The 16,517-nt window shown below is 41.2% G+C and overlaps 1 protein-coding gene and 1 pseudogene across 2 annotated transcripts in view; one reads left to right on the top strand and one right to left on the bottom strand.

The window, feature by feature from the left end:
• Nucleotides 1-204: 204 nt before the first annotated feature.
• LOC132345476 (elongin-C-like) lies at nucleotides 205-5,885 on the bottom strand (annotated as a pseudogene).
• Nucleotides 5,886-5,987: 102 nt separating this feature from the next.
• SEC24B (SEC24 homolog B, COPII coat complex component) overlaps nucleotides 5,988-16,517 on the top strand; it is an 81,079-nt gene continuing 70,549 nt past the window's right edge. For both annotated transcript variants that reach the window (XM_003586179.6, XM_002688081.7), the window contains exon 1: nucleotides 5,988-6,833. In XM_003586179.6, the coding sequence (XP_003586227.4) occupies nucleotides 6,092-6,833 (742 nt within the window). In that variant the 5' untranslated portion in view covers nucleotides 5,988-6,091. The remainder of the gene's footprint in view (nucleotides 6,834-16,517) is intronic.

The following is a 16,517-nucleotide window of genomic DNA, read 5'->3' as shown; positions in this document are numbered from 1 at the left end:
AAGAAATTTCAACTCTCAAATCTGACAGTTATAAAAATCAATATTTTGGCTAAATTATAAGTATGTTTATAATGCAATTATTTGCAACGATATGCAACTGTATAACTCTAATAATGCTAACAACTGCTATAAGATCAGAATGGGTTTTTGAAAAATACTAAAAACATAAAAATATATAACCCCATTAATTACCTATAGAACATGTTCAATTTATACCTAAATTTCAGCATTTACTGTATCACCACAGCTCTAATTTAAAAAAATCACATCTAAGGGTAAGGCAAAACCACCTAAGCATGGCATATTTGTTCATGTCTTAATTTGTTGATGTATCAAACAAATTTCAACTCTGCTAGGCAAAGAACAGAAGATAATCTGCTTTGCAATGAATTCAAAGTTCAATTGCACACAGGCAACATTCTATAGATTAAAAAAAATTACTAACTGAACTATAGGTATTAAATACTGAAAAAAGTTAACAGTTTATTATAATTTATTTTATTTAACAATCTAGGAAGTTCCTAGCTATCAGTAGTTCCAGGGCAATTTCAGGTGTAATTGGGAATTCAAGAATCTCCATGGAATGAAACTTGTAGGTGAAATACATGCATACTTTTTGGTAGCACATGTGAAGAGATTTCTCTAAAATTGACTACATTAGTTTCATTCTCAGCAAATTGACCTGGACCACTCAACATGGCTTTAATTGTTCCTGATGTTAGATCATGTTCTTTTTTTACAATAAATTCATGACCATCGGAAGATACTAATTTGACATACATGGCATCAGGGCCCACACGACCACCATAGGTTTTCTCTTTGCCATCCATTAGATTCTTATGAAATTCTACTTTGCATCCGGAAGAACGTTAGTAGTTGCTTGCCATTCCCACAGTCTGCAGTCACCACACCTGGTCCCCAGATCTACGCCACGGCTCCCCACCTACCCCCAACTGCCTGCCACCAAGGGTTCTGGGGAAGTTGGAGGAATCATTTCTGCTGGGTCACCGGTGGGTCAGTATCTTTAAAAAGTACTACTTGTGTAGAAAGCCACGGATGTGCCAGACCTATTTAAATCTATACTTCAACATGTTATTGTTGTTCAGTTGCTCAGTTGTCTCTGACTCTTTGTGACCCCATGGACTACAGCATGCCAGGCTTCCCTGTTCTTCACCATCTCCCAGAGCTTGCTCAAACTCATGTCCATCGAGTCGGTGATGCCATCCAACCATCTCATCCTCTGTCATCCCCTTCTCCTCTTGCCTTCAGTCTTTCCCAGCATCAGGGTCTTTTCCAATGAGTCAGCTCTTTGCATCAGGTGGCCAAAGTATTAGAGCTTCAGCTTCAGCATCAGTCTTTTCAGTGAATATTCAGGATTGATTTCCTTTAGGATTGACTGGTTTGATCTCCTTGCAGTCCAAAGGACTCTCAAGTGTCTTCTCCAACACTGCAATTCAAAAGCATCAATTCTTCAGCACTCAGCCTTCTTTATGGTCCAACTCTCACATTCATACATGACTACTGGTAAAACCATAGCTTTGACTATATGGATCTTTGTCGGCAAAGTAATGCTTATGTTTTTTAATATGCTGTCTAGGTTTGTCATAGCTTTTCTTCCAAGGAGCAAGCATCTTTTAATTTCATGGCTGCAGTCACCATCTGCAGTGATTTTGGAGCCCTAGAAAATAAAGTGTGTCATGGTTTCCATTGTTTCCCCATCTATTTGACATGAAGTGATGTGGCTAGCTGCTATGATCTTCATTTTTGAATGTTGAGTTTGAAGCTAGCTTTTTCACTGTCTTCTTTCATCCACATGAGTGGGTGGGAATACACAGTAGCTGCTAAAGGGCTCCCTTCGGAGGGCATTCCTTTCCTCAGTGCACTTTGAAATGTAAATGAAAAGATGCCTTTGGAACCTTGCTGCACAAAGAGTGGTTGTGGACCACAAGCATCAGTATCTCCTGGGAGCTGGCCAGAAACTCAGAACCTCAGCGCTTCCCAAGTCTACCAAATCAGAAGTTGCATTTTAACAAGATCTTCAAATGATTCATAGGCACATTGTAGTTTGAGATGCACCACTTTACATCTTATATCAACAGAAAAGAGATGAGTAAGCTTGGTTCTAAAGCTTCAAAGAAACTCACTTTTCTGTTTGGTGGAAATACATTTGTGACCTAAGAGAGTTCACCCTGGATTTGTGAGTATTGAGACTTTTGAAGAAAGGAGCTTTGGGAACCTAACCTGTTCATATGTGAAAGTTCTAAGATTCTAAAAATGGGTTGTGTATCCTTGTTTTCTGGAACAGCGTGTAGAGCATAGATTTCTTAGTAGTTGAGAGGCAAAGCTATGAATATCTGTATATAAAAGAGTGATATTCTAAAGAGTTTTCAAGTTATATAGTAGATGCTCAGTAAATGAGTGTCCGCTCTATTCAATTCCCTTCAGAATACCAGCTTAGAAAGTCTCAGATGGTAGAGACCTGTGGGCTATGTTTATCATATTCTCAGTGGAATATATAAGGTTGTTCAATTGAGCTAATTGCCTCAGGCTGCTATGCGTTTTCACTTCTACCTTCTCGATTTTCTTGCCTCTCCTGTATCTATTCTACCAACTACTGGTGTTGCTGCTGCCATTGTGCCTATATCCACAGCGTTTCCTTCCTCGGCCTCATGATTCATTCTTTCTAACCTGTTGTGGGCTGGGTGAGTGGATAGCCACAGAAATTACCGTATAGCTAAAATAACAGCCACATATTCTAAGTGAGAACTTGAGAGGATTTTCTGTAAGTGCACTTTTGCACATAGGCTATGTGGTAATTATTTGCCTAAAAGTCCCACTTTTTTTTTTTTAATCTTTTAGAATCTTAGTTGTCTTAGACACTTCAGACTTAAATGCTAGTTAAATGACATCAACATAGGTGATCAAATGATATGAACAACAGTGAAATTATTTGTTCCTATCATAATATGAGTCTTGGAACTCAACTTAGGATGCCCTAATAAAAAGAAGAAATGAAGATACACAGGGAACATGAAAAAAAATAAAAGTAAGTTTTAAGAAAAAGAAAAATCAAAGAAATCCATATATAAGAAAGTCAGTAGTGATATATGTAAAAGATATATATGTATACATATACATATGGGGACAGGTTACATCCTATTAATCTTTGTATCCCCAATACCTGGCCTATTAAAAATGCAATAAATCTGTAAACAGATCAGAATAAGGAGAAGAAAAAAGAAAACTGTGTCTTCATATTGGTAGAGGGACTCCTAATAGGGAATGCTACTAAAAGAGGAAGGGTGTTCTACAAAGGTCAAATGTGATTTAAAAACCAGAGGCGGTAAAAAAAAGTGTGGAAGATGGAAGCCAGAGACAACAGAGAAGGAACTGGATCAGCATTTTTTTATGTATATAAAAATAGATGTTCAGTTGTTCAAGGCTCCCACAACTTCTGTTACAGAGCATGAGTCCCAAATTGGGGGTGACAAATAGTGGCACGTGTCAGAATTTGACATTCAGCAAAAATGTCCCTCCTGCACCTGTGGCAGAGCTCACTTTCAATAACAGCATTTTTCCCTTTTGGACACAGACCTGGTCTCAGTATTGCCCATCAAAACAAGCAGGATTGACACTCCCATACTGGGGACTCTGGTACTGTAGTCACACACCTACAAAATACCACTTTCAATGATTGGTAAAAAATTGGAGAAATGTGCTGAAGAAAAGAACTATTATCCCCCAATGTAAAAAAAGAATGGACCAATTCAGCTTCATTTTGCTATTCAAAGCAGTGGTTCTCAAATTTTCCTGTACATCAGAATTACCAGGAGAGCTTGCTCTTGGCTCCCATCTCCAGAGTTCAGTAGGTCTGGGGTGGGACCTGAGAATTTGCATTTCAAACACTTTAAGATTCACTATTCAAAAGAATACTGGAACAAATTCTAAATATGTAAAACTGAAAATCTTTTGACAAGCAAAATAGTACGTTGTAATTAGCATAGCTTTATGAAGAAAAATGTAAATTAACCAACTATAGCTTGTAGTGAATAGAGCAAAGATTTTGATGCTAAATAGACTCTGGTTTAAGCTCTGGTTCTGCTATTTACAGATTCATGATTTTTACCAAGATTACTTAAACTTTATATAAGCCTTAGTTTCCTCTGGTAAAATGGGGATAGGAAAAATATCCCATAGAGTTACTGTGAGGACTAAACGGGGGAAATATATCTAAAGAGACTAGCACAGTGCCTGGTACCTAGTAAGCATTCATTCCATCCTTCATCCTTTTCCTCTTCTTGGCTGATAGCAGTCGTGGGTCTTGAAGCAGTAGAGTGAAATAATATATTTTCATAAAGACTGTAGAATCTGTCATGCAAAAAGACTCATAAAAATGCTAGAAAATATTACGATGAATTAGTGGACAAGTGTAAGCAGCTTAGGTGATAAAGATTGCAGGGAGGTCCAGTGGTTAAGACTCTGTGCTCCCAAAGCAGGGGGCATGGGTTTGATTCCTAGTCGGGGAACTGAGTGAGATTCCCCATGGCTGGCCAAAAGAAGAAAAAAAAGATTGTGGGGGAGAAGTGTTAAAACAGCATTCTAATCCTCCTCTTAGAAGAGTCTCCCCTAAAGAGACAAAGTTCAACTTCATCCCCTACACCTGTGATTAAAATGGGCTTCTTACACCCCAGAGGATACATTCCAGGGGCAGAAAGCCAACTGCCTAATTATTCCCTTAAGTGGCTTTTTTTTTTTTCTGAGCCACTTTTCAAAGGACTCCTAGGAAGTGTTGAAAACTGTTATTGTACAATCTTCTTGATGAAGCAAGGTGTGACCTTTTGCTCACACAGAGGCTTAGGTTTTTGTGGAAAAGCTGCCAATGCTGTGGAAAAGCACTTGCTCATTTTGTGTAGATGAAATATAATGTATTGTTGAAAATCCTAAAACTCAGAAGTACAAACTATTACAAACAACTGTTAATTGTATATTTGATGATATACATTATTTTTAATGATTTTAGGTATAACAGTATTGTGATTATGTTATGCATTTAAAGATACATGTTTAATGCTTACCTATAAAATAGTACATCTGAGATTTGTTTCAAAATAATCTCAGGAGAGTAGAGGTTGGTGCCAGTATAGATGAAACAAGATTATCCCGAATTGACAAATGTTGACTAGTTGATGGGTATATGATAGCCCATTATACTATTTTCTCTTACATTGTATTTCATTATCTACCTAAAATGTTAAAAATTCAAGTAGTTTTTATCAATATGATACTGTTTTCTAGGACAGGATTGTCTTATATGTGTAATTTTCTCTAAAGATTCTGAAAATTTACATTTAACAAAATCATAGGTTTTAAACCTAAGAATCTGACAATGTATCTTCCACATGCAGGAACGAGTATATTTTAGCATTTGGTACTGTTTGGGTCCTTTATTAGTGTAAATGTATAAAATGGAAAGGAAAAATTTGCCAGAATTGTGGAAATGAGAATAAATTTCAAAAATAAAAACTACAAATCCAACTACTGAAACCCTATTTGTAATTCATCTGGTGCATTAAAGCACCAAGTATCATTAATTCATGGCAACAATTAAAAGGGGAACTTTGCATTATTCCAGGCCTACAACTCACTTTATGGTCGGCATAATCATTCAGTAATTAGAAATATCATCTTGCTGGATTCCATTCCGAATTCGATGTTTTTGAACACTTTCATTTCTAACACAGAGTAACTGTGGCCAGAATAAGATGGCAAAACGACTTGGGTGATGTAGTCCAGGGCTTGCTTGCCAGTTAGCACGCTGGGACATGCCAGAGATTCAGAGATTTCCCTCACGAAGATACACGAAGCTGAGTTCTTGTTTTGGGTGCTACAGCTTCTCTTCTGAATACCAACAGGATGAGCCAACTCTTGGCAAAAATCTTGAGGAGGTTAAGTTTCTCTTTCAGTTTCTCTTACTCCATCTTCCCCTTTGCTCTTCCCGGTATGTAAGTCAGTGAGAAAAGTTCTCCGTTCTGACTGAGATTCTGTGTTTATCATAGACAAATGTTTCTTTTTCCTTTGCCTTGGATTATAAATGCCGAAGGACTGGGAGCTTGAATGCCTATTTCCTTTAGAATTTAATATTAAGGGGGAGAAACACCTCAAGATTAGAAAAACAAAGACAAACCCCGGGTTCCTCTTCGGAGGAAGGGTGAGTGGGGTCAGTCCGGCCAGACGTAGCCCTGGGCTCCGGATGTCACCCCGCACGCAGCGCTCGAACTCCCTCCCCACCGCCGTCCCGCGCGGGAGCCGCCCCCGCGCGCCTTCGATCCAGGTCCACCACTCTCGCCCGGGGAGGCCGCCTCCCCGAGCCCCGCCTCCGGCCTGGGTGCGCCAGGATCCGCCTGCAGGGGGCGCTGCGGCGAGCGCAGCCCGTGCCTGCGGGGAGCGACCCGGGGTGGGAGTCCCGCGGTTCCGGGCTTGGGGCGGCGGCAGGGCAGGGGCCGGGCGGGGTCCCGGTGCCCGCGGCGGCCCAGCTGGGCTGCGGGGTGGAGCGCGAGCATTCCAGCCGCGGTCCCGGGTGACTCCCTCGGTGACGCCGGCCGCGTTCTTTCCTCTTCCTCTCGCCTCTCCGGCCCCGCCTTCTCTTTTCCTCCGCCCACCCCACCGAAGCCGAGCTACCGCCGCCGCCGCCGCCAGCAGCGCCGTCATGTCGGCCCCCGCCGGGTCCCCTCATCCGGCCGCCAGCGCTCGCATACCGCCCAAGCTTGGCGGAGCCGCCGCCTCAGGAGCCGCCGCGCCGGCAGGCCCGGGCCCGGGGCCGCACCAGCAGAACGGTGAGGAGGGCGGCCCGGGCGGAGCGCGGGGCCTAGTGCCGGCGGGGCAGCCTGCGCGGCGCGATCGGGCGGGGAGGTAGGGCGGGCGGTGGGAGTTGGGGGCTGCCGGGCTGGGGGCGGGGGGCGCACGGCGAGAGCCTGACTGGGGACGGGGCGAGGGGGGACGGACGCCCCGGCGCGGGGCCGACCCGGGGCATCGGGGACTCGGGCTGCTTCTGGAGTGTGGCCCCGGGCCCTAAACCTCCGGGGCGAGTTGGGGCGTAGAAAAGGGGCAGCCCAGAGCCCACGTGAATCCCGGTTATCCCGCCCCGGGTGCGGGCGAGATGCCCCGAGCGACCCCTGTCGCGGAGAGACCCGGGGCCGCAGAGTGCGTGGTCCGGGGAAGGCTGCTTGTAGCCATGGAGCTGGGGAGGGTTGTGCCCTTCCTGTCTCGGGGAAAATTGCTCTGATTTTTGAGGCCCGGCGAGCACGCTGCCTGGAAGGAAACTTAAGTTAGAGCTCAAGTTTGTAGACAAAGGGTGTAAATAGGCAACACAAGTGTAACTGTAACCCTGACCCAGTTCGGCCTCGAGATCTGTCATTGCTGCTGCGGCTGCTACTCGAGCGTCTGGAGCTGGCTGGTCGTGTTTGAAAAGGAGCCGGTGTCAAATGGATTTAAACGAATACTTTTAGATCTGGGTGTTCCCCCCCGCCCCCCAGCTTCACTTTCAGAAACACAAAACGTGCCAGAGTTGGCCCCGTTTGAGGGAAGGCCTTCATACCGGCAGCAGGCAATGCAACGTGAAGGCCGCTTTCACACTAAGGTCGTGGGCTTTGGGGATGTAACAAGTCTCCGCTGAAAAATGATGCTTGCAGGATATCCATTCCCTCAGTTAGTGGATGGGGCCCGGGGAGAGGGGCCCTCTCTGTATAAACGATAATGTTTCAGATGAGAACTCTCGAAACTAATTGACTGAATACTTTAGAAGAGTATGTCTGGTTCTCTGTTTGTATAAGAGAACAAAGTCTGGTGGTGCTCTTCAAATGATTGTTGGACTGACCTATTTTACCCAGTCTGCTAGTGAAAACTTACTGGACTTTATAAATCAGTTCAGCGAACATTTAATTTTTACAGCTGATGCTGTTCATGCTCGCAGTTTATCATTTATCCTGAGAACCAGAAGTTGAATTTTTTTTTTGTAAGTCAGACGTGATGGCTTAGTCTTCATAATCCTTTGGATCAGCCATAATTGTCAGTGTTACATGCACTACTTTCTCTGGTCATTGTTTACTGTATGGGTTTTGAATGTGAACAGTGTAGTACGTTTTGTTCTTCTGCCCTGAACCAACATGAAGATATTATTTGTGAGCAGTTTTCGTTCTTGTAAACTTAAACATAAATTCTTGTTTTTGTTTAGTTTTTGAAATAGCTTTGTGTGTGGAAGAACTGAAAGAAGAGATCCCCAGTCTTTTAGAATATTGTAAATCCATGTTTAATAGTGACCCGAGGATTGTGTCTTTTCTTGATTTCCTGAGTATGCATTATTGTCGTAGTGTACAATTTTTAAGGTGGCAGATATTTGCCTTAGTCTTAAAATTTTGTGAATACTCAAAAGAGTGGCAGGATATCAGTTGTAATCAAGATGTTAAATATGTAAAAGATCAGTTAATATATTTAGAAGCCAGATGTAGATATCTGATGCTTGATTTCTGCTGTTGGTAATCATTGCTTTCCTTTGATATAATTCATTTCAGCATTTGTTGCATGCTTGCAGTTGGGGACTTGAGATTAGCCTAAAAGATAAAACAAAATCCCTGCCTTTCTCCTAAATTGACGTGTATTTTGGTGACATTCAAGTTGGTTATGACTTTGAGGGATTTGACAGATACAGGTAGGAGGGGAGGGAGGGCTGTTGCAGGAGCATGAACCAAAGTTGAAAAATTTAGGAACCAAGAGGCAAAAAGTGTGCTAGGTGAGAGGGAAAACCCAAGCGATTAAAGCTGAAGAGGATACTTAAAAGGGGCCAGATTACAGAAAGGTCTTGAGTGTTAAGGAATTTGGAAATGAAGATAAAGGACTAGAGTTAATTTTTGTTTGTTTTTGTGAAAATAAGTGGCTTAAGTAGATAAATAACAAGATCAAATCTGTTTTTGTTTTGCTTGTTCATCTCAGAGAAAAGTAACTTTTGTTTTTGGAATCCGAAGATAATGGTTAAGCAATCGTTTGGGTTTGTGATTGATTCTTCAGTCCTGTATAAACTAGTTTGCCTTTTTATATCTCTGTGGAATTCCAGACATGGTGAAAAAGAAATAGATCAGAAGTATGAGTTTGAAACATCACAGAAGACAGAGTTGTAAAATTGGATTGGTACCTAGCAATCACTTACTTTAGTGTTTATCAAACATTTTTAAAAACAGATTTCTTTTCCAAGAGGAGTTTGTAGAGCCCTGCTACAGACATCCGAAAAAAGCAGAGCTGTTGTGGTTAAAATTGAGGTGGAGGTCCAGGTGTTTTTGGAGTACAGTCTGTAAGACACCTAGTTCGATTCTCTAATTAAACAGATGAAATCAAGATCCAGAAAGGTTTGGGTGGGTGTTATTCACCAGTGCCTATATAAACTTCTTGAGGGTAGCTGCCTGTCTCCTTTCATTGCTATATTATTCAGTATTTTCGAGGCCTAGAACAAGTTATAGTTTCATTTGTTAAATGAAGTCTAATACAGTCTTTCTAGTTTTAAGTCCAGATCTCTTTCTATTAACAGACTCTAAGAAGTCTCTTACTAGACACTTTGACTTTCGAAAGGGTTAGGAGGCAGAAGCCCAGACTTCATTAATATTTTTCCTTGTTTTCTGTGTTTAACTGTTAACATACTTTTCCCCATTTATTCCTCCCTCCACCCCACATACACTTATTTGAAGATACAGTTTGATTTCTTTGAGTTTGTGACATATTTCTTTTTGAACTTCCTTCCTTGGAGTTACATTTCTGTACTTCAGTTTTTCACTGAGCAGCATATGGGCAGTTTAGAATCATTGTATTTTCATAGAAAGTATTAGTTGAATATTTTTCAGCTTACACTTTGCCTTTTGAGAGTCCTTCCAAAACAGAGTCCTCAAACAAAGAAAGACTGAGTGAATAATATCCTGGTAATTGCAGCATAACTCCGTTGTTGTTGTTTAGTTGCTAAGTCATGTCTAATTCTTTTTTGGGTCTGTGGACTGTAGCCTGCCAAGCTCCTCCATCCATGGGATTCTGAAGGCAAGAATACTGGAGTGGGTTGCCATTTCCTTCTCCAGGGACTCTTCCCAACCCAGGGATCGCACCCACATCTCCTGCATTGGCAGGCGGATTCTTTACCTTGAGCCACCAGGGAACCTGGCATAACTCCATAATTTCTCCCCGTTGACTTAAATTGAAAGAGGTATTTTATAAGTGGTTTTTTTTTTCGTTTGTTTGTTTTGGTGGGGGTCACTCAGATTTATCAATAAAACTGCTTTCTGATTCTTTTAGGAAGCAAATGGTGCTCGTTTTCAAATGAAAATGTGTTTTCTTCCTACCTTGTGCCTTTCCCAAGAATGATACTATCGGCAGTTTTGTCATTTCATTGTCCATAATGCAAGAAAGATGAGATAGTAATGGGAATTATCAGACTTCATTTACTTGATTATTAGACTTCTTTACATAAACTGGAGAAGGTGATGGCACCCTACTCCAGTACTCTTGCCTAGAGAATCCCATGGACAGAGGAGCCTGGTGGGCTACAGTCCGTGGGGTTGCGCAGTCAGACATGATGGAGCGACTTTACTTTCACTTTTCACTTTCATGCATTGGAGAAGGAAATGGCAACCCACTCCAGTGTTCTTGCCTGGAGAATCCCAGGGACAGAGGAGCCTGGTGGGCTGCCGTCTATGGGGTCGCACAGAGTCGGACACGACTGAAGCGACTTAGCAGCAGCAGCATTACATAAACATACCTTTCACTCAGGAATACTGTTTGGTGGATTATAGGAAACTCTTCAACTTTGAGAGCACATGCAAAATTTAAAATGATACAAGTGTACATACAGATACTAGTGTATCTGAAGTGAGTTCTTTTTGATCAGAGCAGTGTCTTTGTCTCAAGTTTCTAGTCTTCCTTTATAGCCAACCAGAAGCATCTGGTCCTCTCATGAAGACAGTGCCATGCTATAATAGAACTTTCTGCATACATAATTTCCTCCTAAACTGATTAATAGATGTTTCAAGGATCTTCTAAAATACATACACAAGTGTCTGGTATCTGGATTGTTTTTACTTTTTTGTTGTTGTGTTGCTTTAGTTACTTTCATTGTATTTTCATTCCCACCCCACACCTCCCCCTCAATTTCTGAGATAATATGTGTAATAATTTTTGTGGATCATGTTCATTGCCACTGATCCCGGTATTTCAGCTAACTTCCATCTTTTTGATTCGTCTGTAAACCCTGAAGTATTAGATGCTAAAGACGTTGAAATAGAAGGGATTTTGAGCCAATCTTCAATGGACTTTCCTAGAAATGAGAGCATCTTCAGAGTTAACACTGTGTGTTAGAGCAGATCTTGTTATATTCAGCCCTGGGGAAGCCACTATTATTTCCAGTAGGTTAAGCATACTCAGACTTGCCAGAAAATGTAGGCTAGTGAAAAAGGTGTAGGCTCTGTTACAGCCCAGGGTTTTGTGGAGAAAATTACTTAACATCTCTGAGCTTCAGGGAATAATAATACCTTCCTCTTAGGGTTGTTGAGAAGATTACATTAAATGAGGTGCTGTTTTTTAAAGTACCTGGTGTTTAGTAAAATGAGATGCTTTGCAATTGAGGGGTTCCTTCATTTCATTTCCTTCAAAACACCAGGATATAAATTCTTCAGGCAGCAGAGACCATGTGAGTTTTCCTCATCGTATTTCCAGCAGCAGTATGCGATGGGCACTCAATGGAGTACGTGAACTTGGCTACTAACTTTCTTACACTGTCCAGCCCTCCCTGCAAAGAATCTGCTTTTGGAAGTTTTCCACCGATAGGCCACTACTTCAGCTAGCTGCTTTATGGGAAGAGGGGTTTTAAGTTTTATATGACTGCGTGCTGAAAGCTGCCAGGAAAAGGAATTGAGGAAAAGGGAGATGAAATAGGGAGGCAAGAGGGAGTAGTAAAATGCCTTGCCTAGACCATAGCCAAGTCCTAACTCACTGTTTTTCCTAGTGTTTCTGATAAATAGGTATTGTGAAATGGGTTTGGAACCTTCACTGACTCTCATCTTCACTGCTTCCAAACTGTGTGAAATGGTATGAATTAATAACCTTTCACGTCCTTGTTTGTTTGTAAAGTGAGGGTAGTGATACTTACAGGATTTTGTGAGAATTATATAAGATCATGGATAGAAAAGCAGAGAACCTTGCAGGTAGCAGGTTTTCAGCCAGGATTGGTTTTCTTTTGGCGCCTTCACTCTTAGCAGTCATTGTGATGGCATCCAAGAGGACACCTGAGGGAGTGGCAGGAGTAGTCTGCACTAGGTGCAGTGAGAGCTCATCTGAATGGCTCCAGACGCTGTCTGCCAGCCGTGACTGCTGTTAGCCTTCCATCAGGAAGAATAATCCAGGGTAATCAGATGTGATCCACACTCCCCATTTTTTAAATCACTAGGGTTTTAATTGCAGACTTTTTAGAGGTGTATGTGTCTGTATACATTTTATGCTCATTAAAAATGTATTTTAGCAATATTATTGATACTTTATATTCAAAATATTTAGTAATTAGTACTTAACATACTGACCACCCAGCCTTGACACTGGAGCAGAATTGTGTCAGACTGTAATGTGCCCGGCATTACTCCTTTAGTTGCTGGATCGTCAGTGGGTCTGGGGCAAGGGACCAGCATGGTGGGATGTAACAGGGAAGCAGGGTCAGGACTGTGACTGTTCACCAGCTGGCTCAGCAATGTTTTAATAAAGATGATTGTTAAAGTACATACAGGCTGAGTATTGAATTATTTCTTGGTAGTTCAGTGATGAATGAAATAAATTTTTAGTAATTAATTATTTTTCCAAATTAGTATGAATTGTATTTCAGTAGGACAGAGGAGCTTGTAGTTTGCTGACCTTGATGTTCTTTTGAAGATAATGAAAACTTTTTAATCTGCCTTTTTAAAAAAGTTGAAATTCTGAAATTCCTGGCAGTCCCATGGTTAGTACTGTGCACTTCCTCTGCAGGGGACGCAGGTTCCATCCCTGGTTGGGAAACTAAGATCCTGCATGTTGTGTGGCATGACCAAAAAATAAGAATAAATTTTTAAAAAATGTTAAAATTTTTTAAATTTCAGGAATTTGATTCAGGAATTCAATTTTTTCCTGAATTAATTCAGTCTTTTCAATTCAGGAAAAGATTAATGAAGCAAACATTTTTATATTCAAAATGTTGCTTCTCTATGGAATGAGGGGAATGAGGAAACATTTAAGAGCCTATGATTTTTTTTGGTATAGTGACTAGATGTTCCATAAAATACTTGCTGTGTAAATTTTGATTTTCATATCGAGTTTGCATAAAGCAGGAATAGAATCAGTTTTCCTTTGGTGAGAATCTGATCTCAGGAAGGAAATTATGTCACTGAGGCAGATCTATCCTTTGGGTAGATTTTTTGATAATTTTCTCTCAATAAGGATAGCAAGGGTGCTTATAGAAAATCAGAGGCTGTATCTCGCTTGTGTATGATAATATCGTCAGGCTGACCATCTAAAACCTTTGCAGCTGTGATTAGAGCTATGGAGATTATCTTGGATCTGGGTGGGCCTGATACACTTGCAACCATCCTTATTGGAAACTGGAGGAGTCAGCCTACAGAGAAAGTAGTAACAAGACCACAGGAGCAGAGGTTAGAATGATGTACTTTGAAGATGGAGGGAAGGGGCCACAAGCCAAGGAATGCAGGTGACCATTAGAAGCTGAACAAGGTAAGGAAATGGATTCTTTCCTCAGGCTTCAGAAAGAACCAGCTTTTTGCCCATGACACCTTGACATTAGCTCAGTGAAACTGATTTTGGACTTCTGACTTCCAAACTGTAAAGTAATAAATTTGTACTATTTTAAGCCACTAAATTTGTAGTAATTTATTACACTGTACTAGGAAACTCATACATCTAATGAGAAGGAAAAAAAGCGGCAATGTCAAAACACTTTAGATGCAGTGAAATGCAGTCGATTTTTACTTTCATTTTGTTTCGAGTGTTCTTATACTTGAACTGCTAAAGAATAAAAAGTGTAGAATGGCAGAGAAAAAATATTCAGACTTGTAATTTGTTCTGGTAGTAGAGTATAAGTATTAAGTTTTGAATTCTTTTTCTTTATATATCATGCACATGCATGCATACTGTCGCTCAGTCTGTCTGACTCTTTGGGACCTCATGGGCCATAGCCCACCAGCCTCCTCTGTCCTTGAGATTTCCCAGGCAAGAATACTAGAGTGGGTTGCCATTTCCTTCTCCAGGGGACCAACAGGGAAGCCCTTAAATATCATGTAGTTGTGGATAATTGTGATGAGATAAATGCCTGATACAGAAATATTGATGATTATTTACTGGGCTTATTTTTTTTTCTTCAAAACACAGCAATGGAATCCATGAGCCAGTCACTATCCTAAGCCTTAAGGATATGATAAAGCGGAGAGCAAAGTAGGCCCAGGTTTTTGACTCACAGAGTGTACACTTAGTAACAGTCCCACGTGGAAAGCACTGTCGCAGAGGTCCAATATACTGCAATACAACATCAAGTGGGCAGCGACCTGTAGAATTACAGAATGTTTTCTAGAGGAAGAGCTGAGAGCTGAAGGATGAGTAAGAGTTGGTCAGGTGAAGTGGGTAGAAGGGAACCTCGAAGGCTCCGTAGAAGGAGGAGCCCGTGTGAACAGGCAGAAGTGAACAAGCATGACTTGAGAACTCTCTGTGCTAAGAGAGGGTGTGTGTGGAATAGAGATTTTCAGCCTTTTCACTCATGGCTACTTTAGTGCTAAAGTGTTTGGTGACATACTTGAAGGAGTTAAACTTAGAACACATGTATTTTAAAACAGCAGGTTCCAGGGAAAATATATTAACATAATCCCCTTCAGAGGTCTTTATAAAGCAACTTAATATTCTGCCCTAGTCAACCTCTTTGCTGGCCTTTTGACACAAAGCTGTAGCATGCAGCCTTACCTGATGTTGTGCTGTGGCTCCTTTGCTTTTCTTGCGGCAAGTTACACTTCTTTACCAGCTCAGCATTCTGTGTCACTTCATCATAACACTAGGCATTTCTAGTTGGAGCAGAGCTTTTGATACATTTTATTGATCCAAGTTGGGCAAACTCAGGTGAGGACTTGCAGTATATTAAGGTATGCCTTTAGGAAATCATTGTGAAAAGGAGGAGTAGTGAGCTGTGAGTGGCAGAGGTTTCCCCAGTGGCTCAGTGGTAAACAATCTGCTTGCCGATGCAGGAGACACGGGTTCAATCCCTGGTTGGGGAAGGAAATGGCAACCCCCTCCAGTATTCTTACCTGGGAAATCCCCAAAACAGAGGAGCCTGGCATGCTGTAGACCATGGGGTCACAGAGTCGGACATAACTTGGCAACTGAGCACAAGCACACACACAGCAGGGCAGGGGTCAGATCATAAAAAGTCTTTGCATTGGTTTTATCTTTGCTCCTGAAACAAATAACCACAAACTGGTGGCTTAAAACAACATGAATTCATCTTCTGTAGGTTAGAAGTCTAACTGGGCTAAAATCCAGGTGTCATTAGGGCTGCATTCACTTCCAGAGGCTCTAGGAGAGAACCCATTTCTTTTCCTTTTCCAGCTTCCAGAGGCTGTGCACATTCCTTGGCTCTTGGCCACTCTTTCCATCTTCAGAGCCAGCAACATTGCCTTTCTCAGAGGAGTCTTCTGTGATCACATCTCCTTCTGACTCTCTTCTGCCTCCCTTTTCCACTTATAAGGACTCTCATGATTATGTGGCGCTTACCTGGATTATATATTCCCTCTTTGAAAGTCCACTGACTTAACAGCCCTAATGCTATCTGTAGTGTTACCACCCATGTAACCTAGCATTTTCACTGGTTCTAGGGATTAGGACACGAATGTGGGGTGAGGGAGGGATTATCCTGTCTCCCGCTATCTTACAGGCCATATTAGAGAATTTGAATTTATTCTTGATGGCAAGAGAAACCATTAGAAAGCTTTAAACAAGGAACTAACAATCTGCTATTCTTTTTCAAAGTTTTTTTTTTTTTCCCCCCTATTTTAGTACCTTGCCTTTCCTTAGAAATTTTAGAATCTTCTTGTTGGTATTTATTTGGAAAAAAAAAAAAAAAGCCTTCATGTGTTTTTGGGATTGTATTGAATCTGAAGATCAAAATTAAGATAACTTACATCTTAATGTCAAGCCTTCCTGTCCACAAAGATGATATATCATTCCATTTATTTAAGTCCTGAATTTCTTTTGTCAGTGTTTTGTAGTTTTCTACATATAGATTCTTCACATATTTCATTAGATTTGTATTTTCAGTACTACTTTTTGTGTGAGCTGTTGTAAATAGCATTTTGGCTTTAGAATCTGAATCCTGAATTTTTTAAAATAGTGATTGCTATTCTGGTTGCTATTACTACATAATAAATTACAACAGAACTTAGGGGTTAAACAACCATTATTCTCACAGCTTGTGTTGA

The sequence above is a fragment of the Bos taurus genome, chromosome 6, assembly GCF_002263795.3.
Source record: "Bos taurus isolate L1 Dominette 01449 registration number 42190680 breed Hereford chromosome 6, ARS-UCD2.0, whole genome shotgun sequence".
NCBI lineage: Eukaryota > Metazoa > Chordata > Mammalia > Artiodactyla > Bovidae > Bos > Bos taurus.
Note: the sequence above shows the minus strand (reverse complement) of the source record. Positions and strands in the feature narration are given on the sequence as shown.